The sequence below is a fragment of the Ovis canadensis genome, chromosome 1 (assembly GCF_042477335.2).
Source record: "Ovis canadensis isolate MfBH-ARS-UI-01 breed Bighorn chromosome 1, ARS-UI_OviCan_v2, whole genome shotgun sequence".
Taxonomy (NCBI): domain Eukaryota; kingdom Metazoa; phylum Chordata; class Mammalia; order Artiodactyla; family Bovidae; genus Ovis; species Ovis canadensis.
This window is the reverse complement of record NC_091245.1, coordinates 280,213,919-280,228,893: the sequence shown is the minus strand read 5'-3', so window position 1 is coordinate 280,228,893 and position 14,975 is coordinate 280,213,919. Positions and strand designations below refer to the sequence as shown.

The 14,975-nt window shown below is 43.0% G+C and overlaps 1 protein-coding gene across 1 annotated transcript in view; it reads right to left on the bottom strand.

The window, feature by feature from the left end:
* KCNH8 (potassium voltage-gated channel subfamily H member 8) overlaps nt 1-14,975 on the bottom strand; it is a 462,629-nt gene that overhangs the window by 204,849 nt on the left and 242,805 nt on the right. The window contains exons 4-5 of the mRNA XM_069582447.1: nt 10,528-10,655; nt 4,708-4,948 (exon numbers count right to left, since the gene is read on the bottom strand). Coding sequence (XP_069438548.1) covers nt 4,708-4,948; nt 10,528-10,655 — 369 coding nt within the window. The remainder of the gene's footprint in view (nt 1-4,707; nt 4,949-10,527; nt 10,656-14,975) is intronic.

Sequence of the window (14,975 nt, the reverse complement as noted above, 5' to 3'; positions counted from 1 at the left end):
AACATGCTCGTTGCATCTGGCCCAATGTGTTAAGGCCAGTGCTCCCTTCTCGACTTTCCTTCTGAATGGTCTATCCACTGACGTGAGGGGAGTAACAAAGCCCCTTAGTATTATTGTGTTGCTTCCTACTGCTCCCTTTAGGTCTGTTAACATTTGCTTTATGTATGTAGGTGCTGCTATGTTGAGAGCACAAATATTTACTAACACAAGTGTTACATTCTCTTGGTGGATTCATCCCTTCCTCATTACGTAACGCCTGTCTTTGTCTCTTCTCATCATCTTTGCTTTAAAGTCTGTTTTGTCTGACATAAGCACGGTTATCCCAGCTTTCTTTCTGCTTCCATTCGTGTGAAGCGTCATCTCCATTCCTTGGCTCTCAGTCTGTGTGTGTCGCTACATCTAACGTGAGTTTTTCTTGTAGGCAGTATGAAGATCAGGCCTTATTTATTTATCCGTTCAGCCATCCTATGTCTTTTGGTTGGAAGACTTAGTCCGTGTACAAAGTGATTATCAATAGTTATGTACTTAACGCTATTTTGTTAATTGTTTTGTAACTGTTTCGTAGTTGCTCTTTCTTCCCCGTTCTCTCTCCTTGCATTTTAGTGGTTTCCCTACGATTAAACTCCTTTCTCATTCATCACCGTTTGTGTATCTACTCTAGGCTTTTGCTTCGTGGTTAGCATGAGGCTCACATAGGACGGCCTAAATAAAACACAGTCTATTTAAGTTGATAACAAGTCCAGTTTGAGCACATTCTGAAACTCTATTTTTACTACCCCCCTATGTATTCTGTTTTTGATGTCACAATTTATATCTTTTTATTTTGTGTATCCCTTAATTATTATAGTTATAGCTATTTTTAAACCACTTTTATCTTTTAACCTTCATATAAGCTTTATAAATCACTAAGAAAAACCTTTACTTGATAGAATTTTTACTTTCACATATTTTTATTACTAATTAATACTCTTAAGAAGTCCCTTTACACTTCTTGTAAGACCATTTTAGTGGTATGAACTTTAGCTTTTGCATGTCTGGAAACTATCTTTCTTTTGATTGATGGATCGATTATTCTTGTTTGGAAGTTTTTCTCTTTCAGCACTTTGACTATATCATGCTACTCTCTTCCGATCTGAAAAGTCTGATCGTCTCATGGGGCTGTCCCTGTCCACAAGAAGTTGTTTTACGCTTGCTGCTTTTAAGATTCTCTCTAAGTTGTGACATTCTGATTATAGTGTGTCTTGGTGTGGCTCTTCTGGGTTCTCTTTTTGGATGTCTATTTCCTTCCCCAGCTTAGTGAAGCTTTGAGCCATTGTTTCTTCAAATAAGTTTTCTACCCCTTTTTCTCTTCCTTTTCCTTCTGGACTCTGTAATGCAAATGTTATTTTGCTTGAAGTCGTCCCATAGGAAGCTGTCTCCACTTTTTGGCATTCTTTTTTCTTTTGCTGCTCTCTTTGAGTGAGTTCCACTGCCCTGTCTCCAGATCACTGATTCTTTCACCTGCTTCAATTAGCCCACCGTTGAATTCCTCTAGTATATTTCCCAGTTCAGTTATCGTATTCTTCAGCTATGTGATGCCTTCTATTTTCATCTCTTTGCTGAAATCCTCACTGTGTTCATCCGTTCCTGTCTGAGTTTGGTGAGCATCTGTATGACACTCCTTTGAGCTCTTCACCTAATCAATTGTCATTTTTACTTCATTAAGGGTTTTTTCCCCACCTCCCCCCCCCGCCCCGGGTGTTTTTCTTATTCTTTTATTTGGAACATATTCCTCTGTTTCTTCATTCTGCCTGATTCTATTTGTTTCTATGCATTAGTCAGAACAGCTACCTCTTCCAGTCCTGACGGAGAGACCTTGTGTAGGGGATGAATACCTTGAGTAGGGCATTGCTCAGCCTTGCCCTGCATCTTGATTTTATCTTGACAGATCTCATTTGTTACATGTGCCAAGTGTCAATGTTCCTAAGGGAGGATCTCAACACCTAGTTTCAGGCTGATTGGGAGTCAGATCCTCAGGCAGAAGCTTTAAAAGTATGAAAATATACATCATCCTCTGAGACTTCAGCTGTAAACCCTGCTGACCTCTAGAACAGGCAATTTGGCGATATTACTCTGGTGACAGTTGCAAAAACCAGGGCTTTAGATGATCTTTAAGCTCCTCACTGGGAAGCACTAATGAGCTCTAGCACAGCCAAGGAAGAACACAAAGAAGGACTCCCTCTTAATCCATAGATGTGTAGTAAACCTGAAGCGTGCCCTTCAGGTCGAAGCGCTAGACAAGCAGATGGATGTTTTTCACAGGAAGATCTGGAGTGCGTTTCAGTCTGTGCTGTGCCGTGCCTTAGGGGTCGCGGCCTGCCAAGAACTGCCTCTCAGGTTGTTTTGGTCCCATGGGGCCCAGAGACACCAGTTCCCCTGGCCACCAGACAATCGTGGAGCATGCTCTAGTGACTTTAATAGGGCCGTGGCCAACTGCAGGAGTGGGGTACACCCATAAGCACTAGCTAGCAGGAGCACAAAAGTGGGGCCCTCCGGCCACTCAGACCCTGGAGGCCCCCGTCCTCTGTGCCTTCATCAGACACGTTAGGTTGGCTAACAAATCTTCTGCACACGTGTTCTAGGCACTTTTCAAACTACTGCTTGACACTCAGTCCCAGGCTGTCTAGGTCTGCAGTTGAGCCCTTAAGAGTGGCATTTCTGTTCCCTACAGCCATTTGAGTCTTCCAGATGCAAGCCCCTTTGACTTTCAAAGTCCGATGTTTGAGGGGCTTATCTCTCAGGTGAGGTCTCATGAACTGGGGTCCTGGTGCTGAACATGAGCCCTTCACTCTTCAGGAATAAGCTGCATGTTCTTGTTGTGGGTGAACACGAGCCCTTCACTCTTCAAGAAGAAGCTCCGTGTGCTTGTGGGTGAGCACGAGCCCTTCACTCTGCTGGGAGAAGCTCCACGTGCTTGTTGGGGGTGAGCACGAGCCCTTCACTCTTCAGGAAGAGGCTCCGTGTGCTTGTGGGTGAGCACGAGCCCTTCACTCTGCTGGGAGAAGCTCCACGTGCTTGTTGGGGGTGAGCACGAGCCCTTCACTCTTCAGGAAGAGGCTCCGTGTGCTTGTGGGTGAGCACGAGCCCTTCACTCTGCTGGGAGAAGCTCCATGTGCTTGTTGGGGGTGAGCACGAGCCCTTCACTCTTCAGGAAGAGGCTCCGTGTGCTTGCTGGGCTTCCAGCTGCAGGCGGCCACACCAGCACTGTGGTTTGGGAGAGACCATATCTCTGCCTCATCTACCTTCTTGACGTGGGCCTTTTATCCTTTTTTTTTTTAATGAAGGAGCTGTTCAGCTAGTTTTCTGCTCTGTTTTCGAGGAAATTGCGCCCTGTGCAGCTGTGGACTTGCTGTTTCCGCGGGAGCAGAATTCAGACTGTTCCCACACGGCCGTCTTGAAACACATCTCACACAATTCTACTTCAAACTAGAATGTTATTTGCCATTTAACAGTGGTTTAATATTCCTCTACGGTTTTACTTCTCCAATATACAATAGTTTAGGTTAAAAAAAGATAAATTTATTTAAACTATTAGCCTTACCAAGATACCTAACTAGACAACATTGCCACCTAGTGGTCCAAACGTACTGTGGTCATCACCTTTGGGGTGGGAGCTGGGGTCTGAGGGGCATGCCTGGGAAGTGCATGTTAATTGTGATGCCAAAATCACACCCAGGGCATAACACTCTTGCAGAGCAAACTCATGCTGACATTCCATTGGAGAACCCCAAACTGCACCAGTTCCACAGAGAAAAATGTACCGTAACCATTGAAACAAGCTTTTGACTTGCTTCACTTATTCATTTCCTTTTCTTTGAACTTTTAGGGTCCATTTTTTTCAGTTCCTTGTTCACCTAATGCTTGAAAACATTTTCAGTTCTCTCGTCTTTACAGAAGTGATGTTAGCCTACATCACCATGACCAGGTAGAAATGCAGGAGTTGGGTTGCTAACGGTGCTCAGAAGCTCCACAGGGGATCAGCCTGAGCCTTCACAGTGATCTAGAATAATCAAGCAAGAGCTTGGCTGTGGTCTACAGAAGATGGAACTTTAAGGGACAGAAATCTAGGAGAAGGCCGAGAAGCATGGAGCAGATGCCGCTTCAGCTGAGATCCCCAGTGTTCTAGAGATAAATATTCTTAGCAAACATCCCTCAGGGCCTCTCCTTTAGGTAAAGTCAGATACTCGGTGCTTCTGATGATTGACTAGGAAGGTTATGTAATCCGTTGCTTCTGCAACTAGGCCACCTGTGGCAACCACCATCAGCTTCCCGGAAGGCACAGACAGGCTTGAAGGAACATGCCCAGGATGGACCATTACCAGGACGCCCCTAATGTGTGCTTGCTAAGCCTCATCTCTGACCCTGTGCGGGTGAGACCATCACAGATGCTGAGAGCACAGAACAGAACAGCCATTGCGTCTTGTTCAGCTTGCTTTTGATGAAATAAGGATGGAAACAGAAAACATCAGTGTAGGTCTCTGCAGAAAGGAACCAAGAGAAAGCTGGAAAAGGTAATCTTCAGAAATCCAAATATGTGCTTCTCCAAAATTTGCATCAGAGGCTGAGTTATGCCCATGCAAATGGATCTTAGCTCAAATTCATGTTACAAAAATCTGGAACACATCTGCCTCCCCATGCAAATCTAGGAAAACAGCCATCGGCTCTTACCTATAATAAACAGAATCTCCACTGCAATGTCACTGACTGTCGTGCTCCGCGTCGTCGACAGGTCATCGTTGCCAATGAAGCAGACGTTGTAAGGTACCGTCACGGCAACATAAAACGTCGCCAATAGAATAAGCCAGTCCCAGCCGGCTTTGAAAGTGCTAAAATGCAAAAGTATGAATTTGGACTTCTTTGCGTCAGAAACTTTGTACTCCGGAAATGCTGGTTTGTCCACGAAAACATTCTGTGGATAAAGACAGAGAGGAGAGGAGGGAGAAGCACAGCATTAGAGATAAGGAGCAGGGAGAACTGGTGGGAAACACATACCATGGTACTAGGCCTTACGAGAGGCACTTAGAAGCTGGTGATGCATGGTACTAGGCCTTACGAGAGGCACTTAGAAGCTGGTGATGCAAAAAATAGAGATGTAGAAATTGAAACTGGGTGAGGATCTTTGTCATAAGCAGCAGAAAAATGCAGAGCGTAGTCATCTGTGTTAATATGTGAGTAATCTGGACTTTTGTTCATGAAGAGTAAAAAGATCATTACCCAAAATGTCACCTAGAAACATCCAAAGTTGCAAGTAGAATCCTACATACATTATAAACACCAGATACAGCTAGTGGTGGGGACATTCCATATACTTATAGTTTTGAGAAGACAGTCATTATGTAAAGAATACCTGAAATTCTTCTAATAACAGCAAAGGTGCCATTTTTTTTTTCTAGAAAGGATAAAGCTATATGATCAAATTTGGTTGCAAATAGCTGTTAACACAGCTGTCTTTCAAAATACGACTAGATTGTACTGACTACTCGCATTATGGTTGTTGGTGAAGCTTCCAGTTGGGAACCCAAATCTCGAAACCTCAATGGACATGGGTTTATTCTGACACTGGCTCGCCCTTGTTAAGATGGCAAAGTGAAAAACAGTTACTTAACAGGTATTATTCAAGTCATGGGAGGAGAAAAGCAATGTTCACTGTGCAGCTGATTAAACGCAGAAGAATAGCTGGAGTTTTTATAACTGCAAAAGCACTCCACTTTGAAAGCAGTCCAAATTGATGAACACTTCCCTTTATTGCGACGAGACAAAAGGAGGCCGAACAATAGGGCGTGGGGAAATTTGACAGTCCATGACCAGATACTTGCGCACCTTGCTTTGACCTCAGTTAATGAGAATTACAAGCCAGGTAATGGAAACTTAAAATTGAAAGTTACATTGAACGAACAGTTAGAAGCTCTGACGTGTATGTCGCTTGCAGGGTGCAGTGTGTTTTTCTCTCAGGCATTGAGGGAAGAGCAAATTAAGACGACATGTTCAGGGGTCCCTAAAGTACCTGGTGATTCAAGAAAGATTCAGAGCAGTCAGGAGCATGGGCTCTTTCACGGTGACTCTCTGGAGGCCAAACACTCCTGCTCCCTTAATACGAAAGCTGCCTCTGTCTTGCGTCTCTCCTTGGCAGGCGCTTACAACACAAGCTTCTACTTCCGGGTAATGGTCCCACTCCACCCACCTGGGCACTTCAGAAACCCGGGGTCTGAGGGGGGATTTGCGTCCCTCCTTCCTGACGGTTCTTTCCTGCCCCTCTGCCACTGTGTCTCTGCTCCACTCAGCCCCCTGACTGGGCCTGCCTCCTTCGCTTCATTCTTTGGCTTTGGGAACTAGTTCCAAAGGCAGATTAAGCCATAGAATTCAGAGAGGAAGAAGGAAGTAGCACCTGCCGGGCTTCTCATCAGAGCTGATGCAGGTGAGGAAAAGAGAGACTTAGGGGCCGTTGCAGACTTAGAGTCTCAAAGCTGATAAGCACTTGTATTTACGATAGAACGGGACAGAGTCCAATATGATTTTTTCCCCAAATATTTGCCATAATAACACATCACCAAAAGCCATGGAAGAATATCTCAGTCTTCATCCAAATAAGTCTTCTTCTATCGTGTTATAGAAATGAAATTCTGACTTTGTTTCAGAGAGAAGCCAGCTCCGGGAGTGAAGGCTGTGAAAACTCAAGAAGGAAAATATTTTTTCGTTTGAAGTATGTGCACTATATGAAGCATTAGTGGTGCTGTTGCAAAGGTCAGCAATGTGATGGTTATCTCCAAAAATCAGAGAATAAATCACACCACTTCATTTTTATAGGCTACTCAAAATACATTAAAGTATTTTAAAAGATACTGAGAATCTAATGCATCTCAGCTTAGACTTAAAGTTTAAAAGGTTTCTCATTCAAATTCTACATACATCTTGACACACTCAAGATTGAAAAAAGGAGTGCAAAAAAGAGACATCCTTCTCCTCTCACTACTCTATTTATAAAGCTTTATCAAAAACCTTTGGAATGGAAGAAATTTCTTACAATTGGAAAGTGTGCGTTTAGCAAGTACGGAGAAAAAGGCATATTTATAACCCTGAAATATATGAAGTTTGCCTACAGAATAATGCAACCAACTATGCTCAATTGCAGTTATCACTTATGAATTTGGATCATATTCTTTAGTAGAAATGGTGTTTGAGTTGTTTACCCTCTGCTATGCTTAGTTGCTTAGTCATGCCTGACTCTCCATGACCCCATGGACAACAGCCCACCACGCTCCTCTGTCCATAAGATTCTCCAGGCAAGAATTCTGGAGTGAGTTGCAATGCCCTCCTCCAGGGGATCTTCCCGACCCAGGGATCCTGCATTGCAGGCAGATTCTTTACCAGCTGAGCCACCAGGGAAGCTCGAGAACACCGGTGTGGGTAGCCTACCCCTTCTCCAGTGGATCTTCCTGACCCAGAAATTGAACCAGGGTCTCCTGCACTGCAGGCCAAGTCTTTACCAGGGGCCAGGGTGCTCTACCTTCCACTAACAAAAATCGGTTGTAGGGCACCACCATCTTTCTTATGACTGACGACATGTTGACTAAGAGAAGGCGCTACCTGCTGTGTTGCTGCGGAAGTGGCATAACTGGGGTCGCTGCAGAAAGGACGGGAGCAGGTCCGTCTCAATCGTCTATGCTGCCACAGGCAAAAACTGGGCCAGCAGGACTTCTCTGCAGACCCAGCGGTTAAGACTCCGTGCTTCCACTAGAGCGGGCCCAGGGTTTGATCCCTGCTCGGGGAACTAAGATCCCACACGCCGCAGGGAGTGCCGGCATGCTCGACCGCCCCCGACTCTTCGAGGATGTATTATTAAATTACAGTGCTTCAGGCCGAAACCTCATCAAGGCTAACTATTCCATAAAGTATTTCTGCAACATGTCTTTGAAATCAACTTCTGAATAAACAAAGGGATGGGAAAATGTCTCTACAGTGATCACGCTGGGTGATTGCAGGGTAGCATATGCCTTCCATGACGACCAGCCCAGAGCCCCGTCGGTCATATTTGGGCATCGACAGCACTGTCCTTTCAAGCTCTCAAGCCTGCCATGGCATCTTTTGAGTTGAAGGCACTTGCATCATCCCAATGTCACTGAATAGAATAACCAGTCAAGGAAACCAGAAATTAAAAGCTGTTTCCAAAGTTAGAGCCAGGACTGAAGGGCATTAGTAATAATGCGATTCTCAGAGCTTGCTAATGGCCGGATGAGCTAATTTGTTCCAAGCTGAATCACATATTGTTATTGCCCAGAACTGTATCAGAGAAGATGTGGGGAAGGGTTAGGGTCAGGGGACTCCTGGTTGCGTCCCACCTCTGCTGGTTCCGCTTCTGATATTTCAACTAAGTTGTTCTTTTCCATCATTAAAATGGAACTAATAAAAATCATATCTAGTACCGGCTTGCTGTAAGAATCAAATAATATGATAATAGCAAAGGGGATTTGTAAATAGCAAAGACCTACAAAAATATTAAGAAATCTTTCTTTTGGTCACTTGAATGTTAATATATTCAGAATTTCCAGAAGACTGATGTTTAGCCAATAAACTGGGCCATTGTTTCCCGTCTCTAGTCTCTCTGCCGTCTTTCAGCCTTCTGGCTCTGCTCTCCTTGAAATACGATGGTGAACAGGGCTCGTCCTGCCTCACATTTCCTTTTCAGAAATTCTGTACCACTTGCACTGCCAGAGTCTCCATGTTGACTAGACACCCTTCATTACCATGTAGTATTTTAATGCTCCATCCTGATGTGTGTAATTCTTAAATAAATGCAATTTAGCAAATTAGCCAATTAGTGGGAGTTATGATTTTTTAAATAAGATTTTTAAGTGCTGTTCGGTACTTTGTTGAATCAGAAGGGGAAGAACAGCACGTTCTGTGAATGCATTTTTAAGCTCACTAAGACTTGGTACATTTAAGTGACTCTGGACTAAAGGCTAGTAGAGTGTCTTCTTTCAGCATCTCAGAGTCTCAGGCTAATATTTGTTCAGGTGCTTTGCTGGCTGGTTTGCATAGAATAAAGGCCAGGTGTGGTTACATTTGTTTCTTCCTATGCTGTCACTAAGGCGGACTTGGTGAATGGAAGCGGGTGTAACAAGGAACCAGGAGAAGGATTCATGATCTAGTGGTGAGCCCTGTCTCAGGTGTATCCCTGGATTCTCAGGAAATCCATGTGACATACAGGTCTCCCTAGAGAATCTTTACATTCAGCCAAGACAAACTAAACGGAGCGTGACTCTTAACAGCAGTACCTCCAGATCAACACCAGCATGGGTGATGGTCCTGGAGCACAAATGGGTGGAAACGGTTTGGCTTCCAGAGAGAACTGCTCTGAGGCAGAGCCGGCTCTGCAGCCCTTCATGTTGGATGGCACGCCACCCCGGAATCTCTGTTCATGAAACTCAGACAAGAGGATACTTTGTGCCTCTGATGCAAGACTGTTTTAGCAAACTGTGTGCACATCAGATTAGATAGTTTTGAGTTCTCCATGTAAACTGAGATGCCAAAGAAGCTCCTGTGTCCCTCACTCCCAGAACCTAAGCATCTGAGGTCAATTCCAAACTAGCTCTGGTTGTTCACATGATTTTTCTAAAGTCACTGGCAAGTCAGACGCTGAGTCTTGATGTCTGACCCCCATAGTCAGGCATATCCCCAAAGTTGTATGTTCTGGAGATTTTACCATGTAGATTAATGATATTACCATGATTTGAAAAATCACCTTTGAGTATCTACAATCAAGCAGGTATAGTTCTGGATTTCTAGTGAATTCTCTTTGTCCTAGGAACCTATGATGAAATTAACTGGCAAATCCTGCGGGACATGGGCCACTTACAACTCTGCGGAGTAACCTTTTATAAGCACAGTTATTTGCTGTGGCTTTCGCCAGATGACCACCAGGTTTCAGAAAGTTGCCCTACTATGATTTACTAAAAGTTAACTTACAAAAAAAAATAAACAACTATAAGGTATATGGCATGTCATTTCCAATCCAATGCTCTTAGGTGTGAAATTCCCAATTCTGTGTTGCATAAAATGTAAATTTCTAAATGGAGTAATGACTGATCTGTTCATGGCTCCCTTGGATGAAAGCATTCAGTGAAATTAGATAAAGTGCAAAACAGATGGAGTGAAAATTAAATTTGAGAAATTTTAACCAACAAACGATGAATGTGTAATATAACTTCTTCATAAAATGCGACCAGCCTCATTTGCAGTCCCTCCAGCACCATATTGTACTGACTGGAGTAATATTCTAGGCTGTGATAACACTATGATTAATCATGTTTATTATGGAGATGCCTTGTGACTGCTGACCTTTCCCAGTTTGTTCTTTATAGGAAAGTGCAAGTCAAAGTGGAAAAAATCTGGGAAAGTCAATAAATGAGTAATTGGAACCTTTCTTTAGTGAATCAAACGTTGCCACCAAGGGGAGAGCTCGCGTTCACAGTGTACACACATACCACCTACATTGCTTATTTTCAGCTTGTTCTTTTCTCTTCTTTGCAGGTGGCCAGAGATGTGATAAAGGACCGCTCTGCTTCGTCTCCTGGCTGAATCGAAGTGGGCTCCAGCTTTGGATCGTCCTTTGGCTTTGTCTGGGGGAAATAAAACTCATTAAGCACCAATGAATGTATCATTTGACCCCAAGAATGTCATTTTGGCAGTCCCTTCTCAAGAGCACACAGTACATGGTTTTCAACACCCCAAATTATCTGCCACCTTCTAACGACGTTTAATTTTAGTTCTTTACAATTTATATATTTTTATCTCCATGCTAACATCATTGTTTCAACGAAAGCAAAACATATGAGAGCACAGAGAAACTGTCAAATAGTTCAGGAAAGCACTAAATAAAAAGCCCTGCCCCTTCCTGCCTGCTGTTTCACATTGCTATCCCTAATTTGACTTTCAACATTTTTTTCTCATTTTTTTTCCCAGAAAAATATCCGATTGTGTGCTATATCACCACATTCATATTTATTCTTGCATAAATGGAAATTTACAATAAAACTATTTGCATATTACTTTTCCCCGTCAAAATAATGCAAATCATTTCTAATGTGCACATTAGAGTTTGTCCTTTTCTAGAGCTAAAAGTGGGCCATGATAAAGGTATAATTAGTGTTATTTTCTTTACTATTTCCCTATCATGAACATGTAGATTTATCCAGCATTAAAAAAAAATCTGTGTAGATAATCTGCAAAGAAAATTCTTACATGCATAGCACTGTGCATTGATGTGCTAAGGTATTCAGTAAATAAATTGCTAACAGTGGCTCTGCAGATTTTAAATTTTGGTATGCATATTCCAAATTTAATTCCAGCAACTTATACTCCCAGCAATGCTGAGTAGATGTGTCTGCTTCACCACACACATCAAAATTATGAAATATATAAAATGAGTTTTGCCTGATATTTTGCGGAGAAGGCGATGGCACCCCACTCCAGTACTCTTGCCTGGAAAACCCCATGGACAGAGGAGCCTGGTAGGCTGCTGTTCATGGGGTCGCGAAGAGTCGGACATGACTGAACGACTTCCCTTTCACTTTTCGCTTTCAGGCATTGGAGAAGGAAATGTCAACCCACTCCAGCATTCTTGCCTGGAGAATCCCAGGGACGGGGGAGCCTGGTGGGCTGCCGTCTATGGGGTCACAGAGTCAGACACGACTGAAGTGACTTAGCTGCAGCGGCAGCAGCAGCCTGATATTTTGATAGCTGAAAATGCCATAAAATTGTTTGGACTTGCATTTTTAAAATGATGAACGTGAATAAGTTTCAGGTATATATTTATTGTCCATTTGCATTTATTTTTATGAAGTCTCTTCACATTATTTTCGCCAGTTTTGAAATTAACCTGGCTCTTTTCTATCTATTTTTAAGAGCTTTTGTATCTTAGTCATCATTTTCTTGTCACATATGCTGCTGACAATGCTCCCATTTTGTTACTTGACCTTGGATTTTATTATGTAGTATAAAAATTTCACAATCTTATGTTGCCAGGCTTATCAGTACATGAATTTGTGGTGTCTAGGCTTTATGTCCTGCATAGTCAAACTGTCTTCACTCAAAAATTAAAAAAGGAAGCAAAAATTATTTAAAAAAAATTAAATAATTTCTTCCAACATGTTTGTCTTTTTAAAAATTTTAACATTTAAATCTTGAATTCAATTGGATTATATTTTAGTAAAATTAGGTAAGTATCCAGCTATTTTATTTTCTTTCCAAAGGTCTACTGCTCAAGAGAAATAAAAAGTTGATTGTATGACTTAAAGAAACATTTAGTCTTTATTTGGTCAGTTGGTGAAGATACAATTTCATGCTATATAAATTGTATATATATGACAATAATTGTCATAGCTATGGTTTTTCCAGTAGTCAGGTATGGATGTGAGAGTTGAACCATAAAAAAATCTGAACGCCGAAGAATTGATGCTTTTGAACTGTGTTGTTGGAGAAGACCCTTGAGAGTCCCTTGGACTGCAAGGAGATCCAATCAGTCCATAAAAGGAAATCAGTCCTGAATATTCATTGGAAGGACTGATGTTGAAGCTGAAGCTCCAATACTTTGGCCACCTGATGTGAAGAACTGACTCACTGGAAAAGACCCAGATGCTGGGAAAGATTGAGGGCAGGAGAAGGGGACGACAGAGGATGAGATGGTTGGATGGCATCACCGACTCGATGGACATGAGTTTAAGTAAACTACAGGAGTTTGTGATGGACAGGGAGGCCTGGTGTGCTGCAGTCCATGGGGTTGCAAAGAGTCAGACACGACTGAGTGACTGAACTGAACTGAGGATAATTATAAATCATCAAATCTCTGTAGTGCTTGGAAGGCTGTCTGATTTCTCTTCATAAAACTTATTTGGGAAAAAAAAATGACTTGGTTTCATTGCTACACTGAGGAAGTCATCTAACTATTATTGATGGCCTGCGTGCCAGGGCTTATTCTAGAGCCTCAGTATAAATAAATTTCAATTAATTCTCATCCTCAGTGAGATAAGCATTATTACCCTCCATTCACAGAGGAGAGTACTGGAAGGCTGATGGTGACCACATGGCTACTCAGGGAAGGGCCAGTCTGTGAAGCCAGATTGGTCTAAAGTCTCTACTTCACATGCCGCCCGGGTCCGCCAGTGAATTAAGTCCTTATTCAAGTGCTGGTCGGTATGAAGTGGCCCACAGTGAACGCGTGCCATAGTCACAGCCCTCTGACTCTGATCTCTAGGAGTTTCAAGGCCTTTAATGACCTCCATTCTCAGGCCACACTGGGATGCTTTCAATGACTGGAAAATAAGATGTTTTATTCATTGCAAAAGTCTAATCTGATGTTACATGTTTTTTCATTGCTCATTTTTTGCTTCAAACTTTGAGGGTATATTAAAATGCAATGATGTATCACTATAGACATGAATCAATAAAAACAGATTAACAAAACACGACGCAGAAGATCAAAAGGGGTTCCCTTCTTTTCAAAGTGCCAGTGAACAAAGCCCATTTCATTGTACTACTAAAAGTTAAGATTGCGTCTTCACGTGTTCATTTTTTTTTTGATCTGCATAGAACTCTCATAAACTGCATCTGAAAATGTGATTATTAATTCATCAGGGTGCAACTTTAAGTATACTTAAATTGGATGCCGGCCCGAGTTTCACAGTAACATCTATAGGAATGCACTTGGAAACGCAGTGGGCTCCTCGTGCACCCTCAGTCGGCATCGCGCCGCCAGTGCGGTTACAGCGCTGACTACAAGTGGGCCAGATTAGAGATCTGTGACAGCCAGCAAGCCAAATCCCATCTCCATGGAGACGTTTAATTATTGGTGAGATTTTCCAAATCAAACAAAAGCGATTTTATAGTCCTAAAAGAGAACCCCTCAAAGGGAAATGTCAGAGAAATATGTCTTGGTGTTGGCTCTAAGCAGAAGAAAGAAAAAAGGTTTCCTTGAAAAGTTTTGTTCACAATTTAAGTGTCTTCAAGAGTGGGATTGAAAGATCATTCCACATAGGTGATCTAAAATCTCCCAAGCAAAGGACTGAATTTCCGGATTGGTAGCTCCTGAATGAGAAAACATCATAAACAGAGTAGGAAACAACTCATTAAAAAATATGTGTGTGTGTGTGTGGGTGTGTGTGTGTGAAATCCCTTCCGTTGTGTCCAACTCTTTGCAGCCGTATGGACTGTAGCCTGTTCATGGGATTCTCCAGGCAAGAACACTGGAGTGGGCTGCCGTGACCTTCTCCAGGGGGTCTTCCTGACCCAGGGACTGAGCCTGCGTCTCTTACGTCTCCTGCACCGGCAGGCCTGTTCTCCACCACTAGCACCGTCTGGGAAGCCCTGCATCCATATATAGCGGGAATAGCTACCCACTCCGGTGCTCTTACCTGGAGAATTCCATGGACAGAGGAACCCAGCGGGCTACCGTCCATGGGATGGCAAAGAGGGGGCCGTGACTGAATGACTAACACTTTCAGTTCCACTCGATACACACAAAACAGTCCTGTCAGCCATGTCCATAACTTTCATGAACATACAAACACATGAGATATGCATGTGAAATACACACGTGTGTTCATGTACATAACTAGAAATAAGCCGAATGTCCATAAACAGAAAAATGCATGCATGCTGATACAGTCACCACATAGGATGCTAAGATTCCATTAAACTAGGCTTTGGATAAACGGAACATGAAGGAAATAGTGCCTGCCTGTTAGCACAGGAGTATCTCACAATCGTAATGTCAGGTACAAAAGCAGACGAGGACTGAGGGCATGGCAACGTTTTTATAGTATTCACAAACGTGCACGATCGCTTCCCTGGCGGAGCTAGAGGTATAGAGTCTGCCTGCCAATTAGGAGACGCACGAGACCCAGGTTCAGGCGCAGGGTCGGGGAGACCCCTGGAGAGGAGGT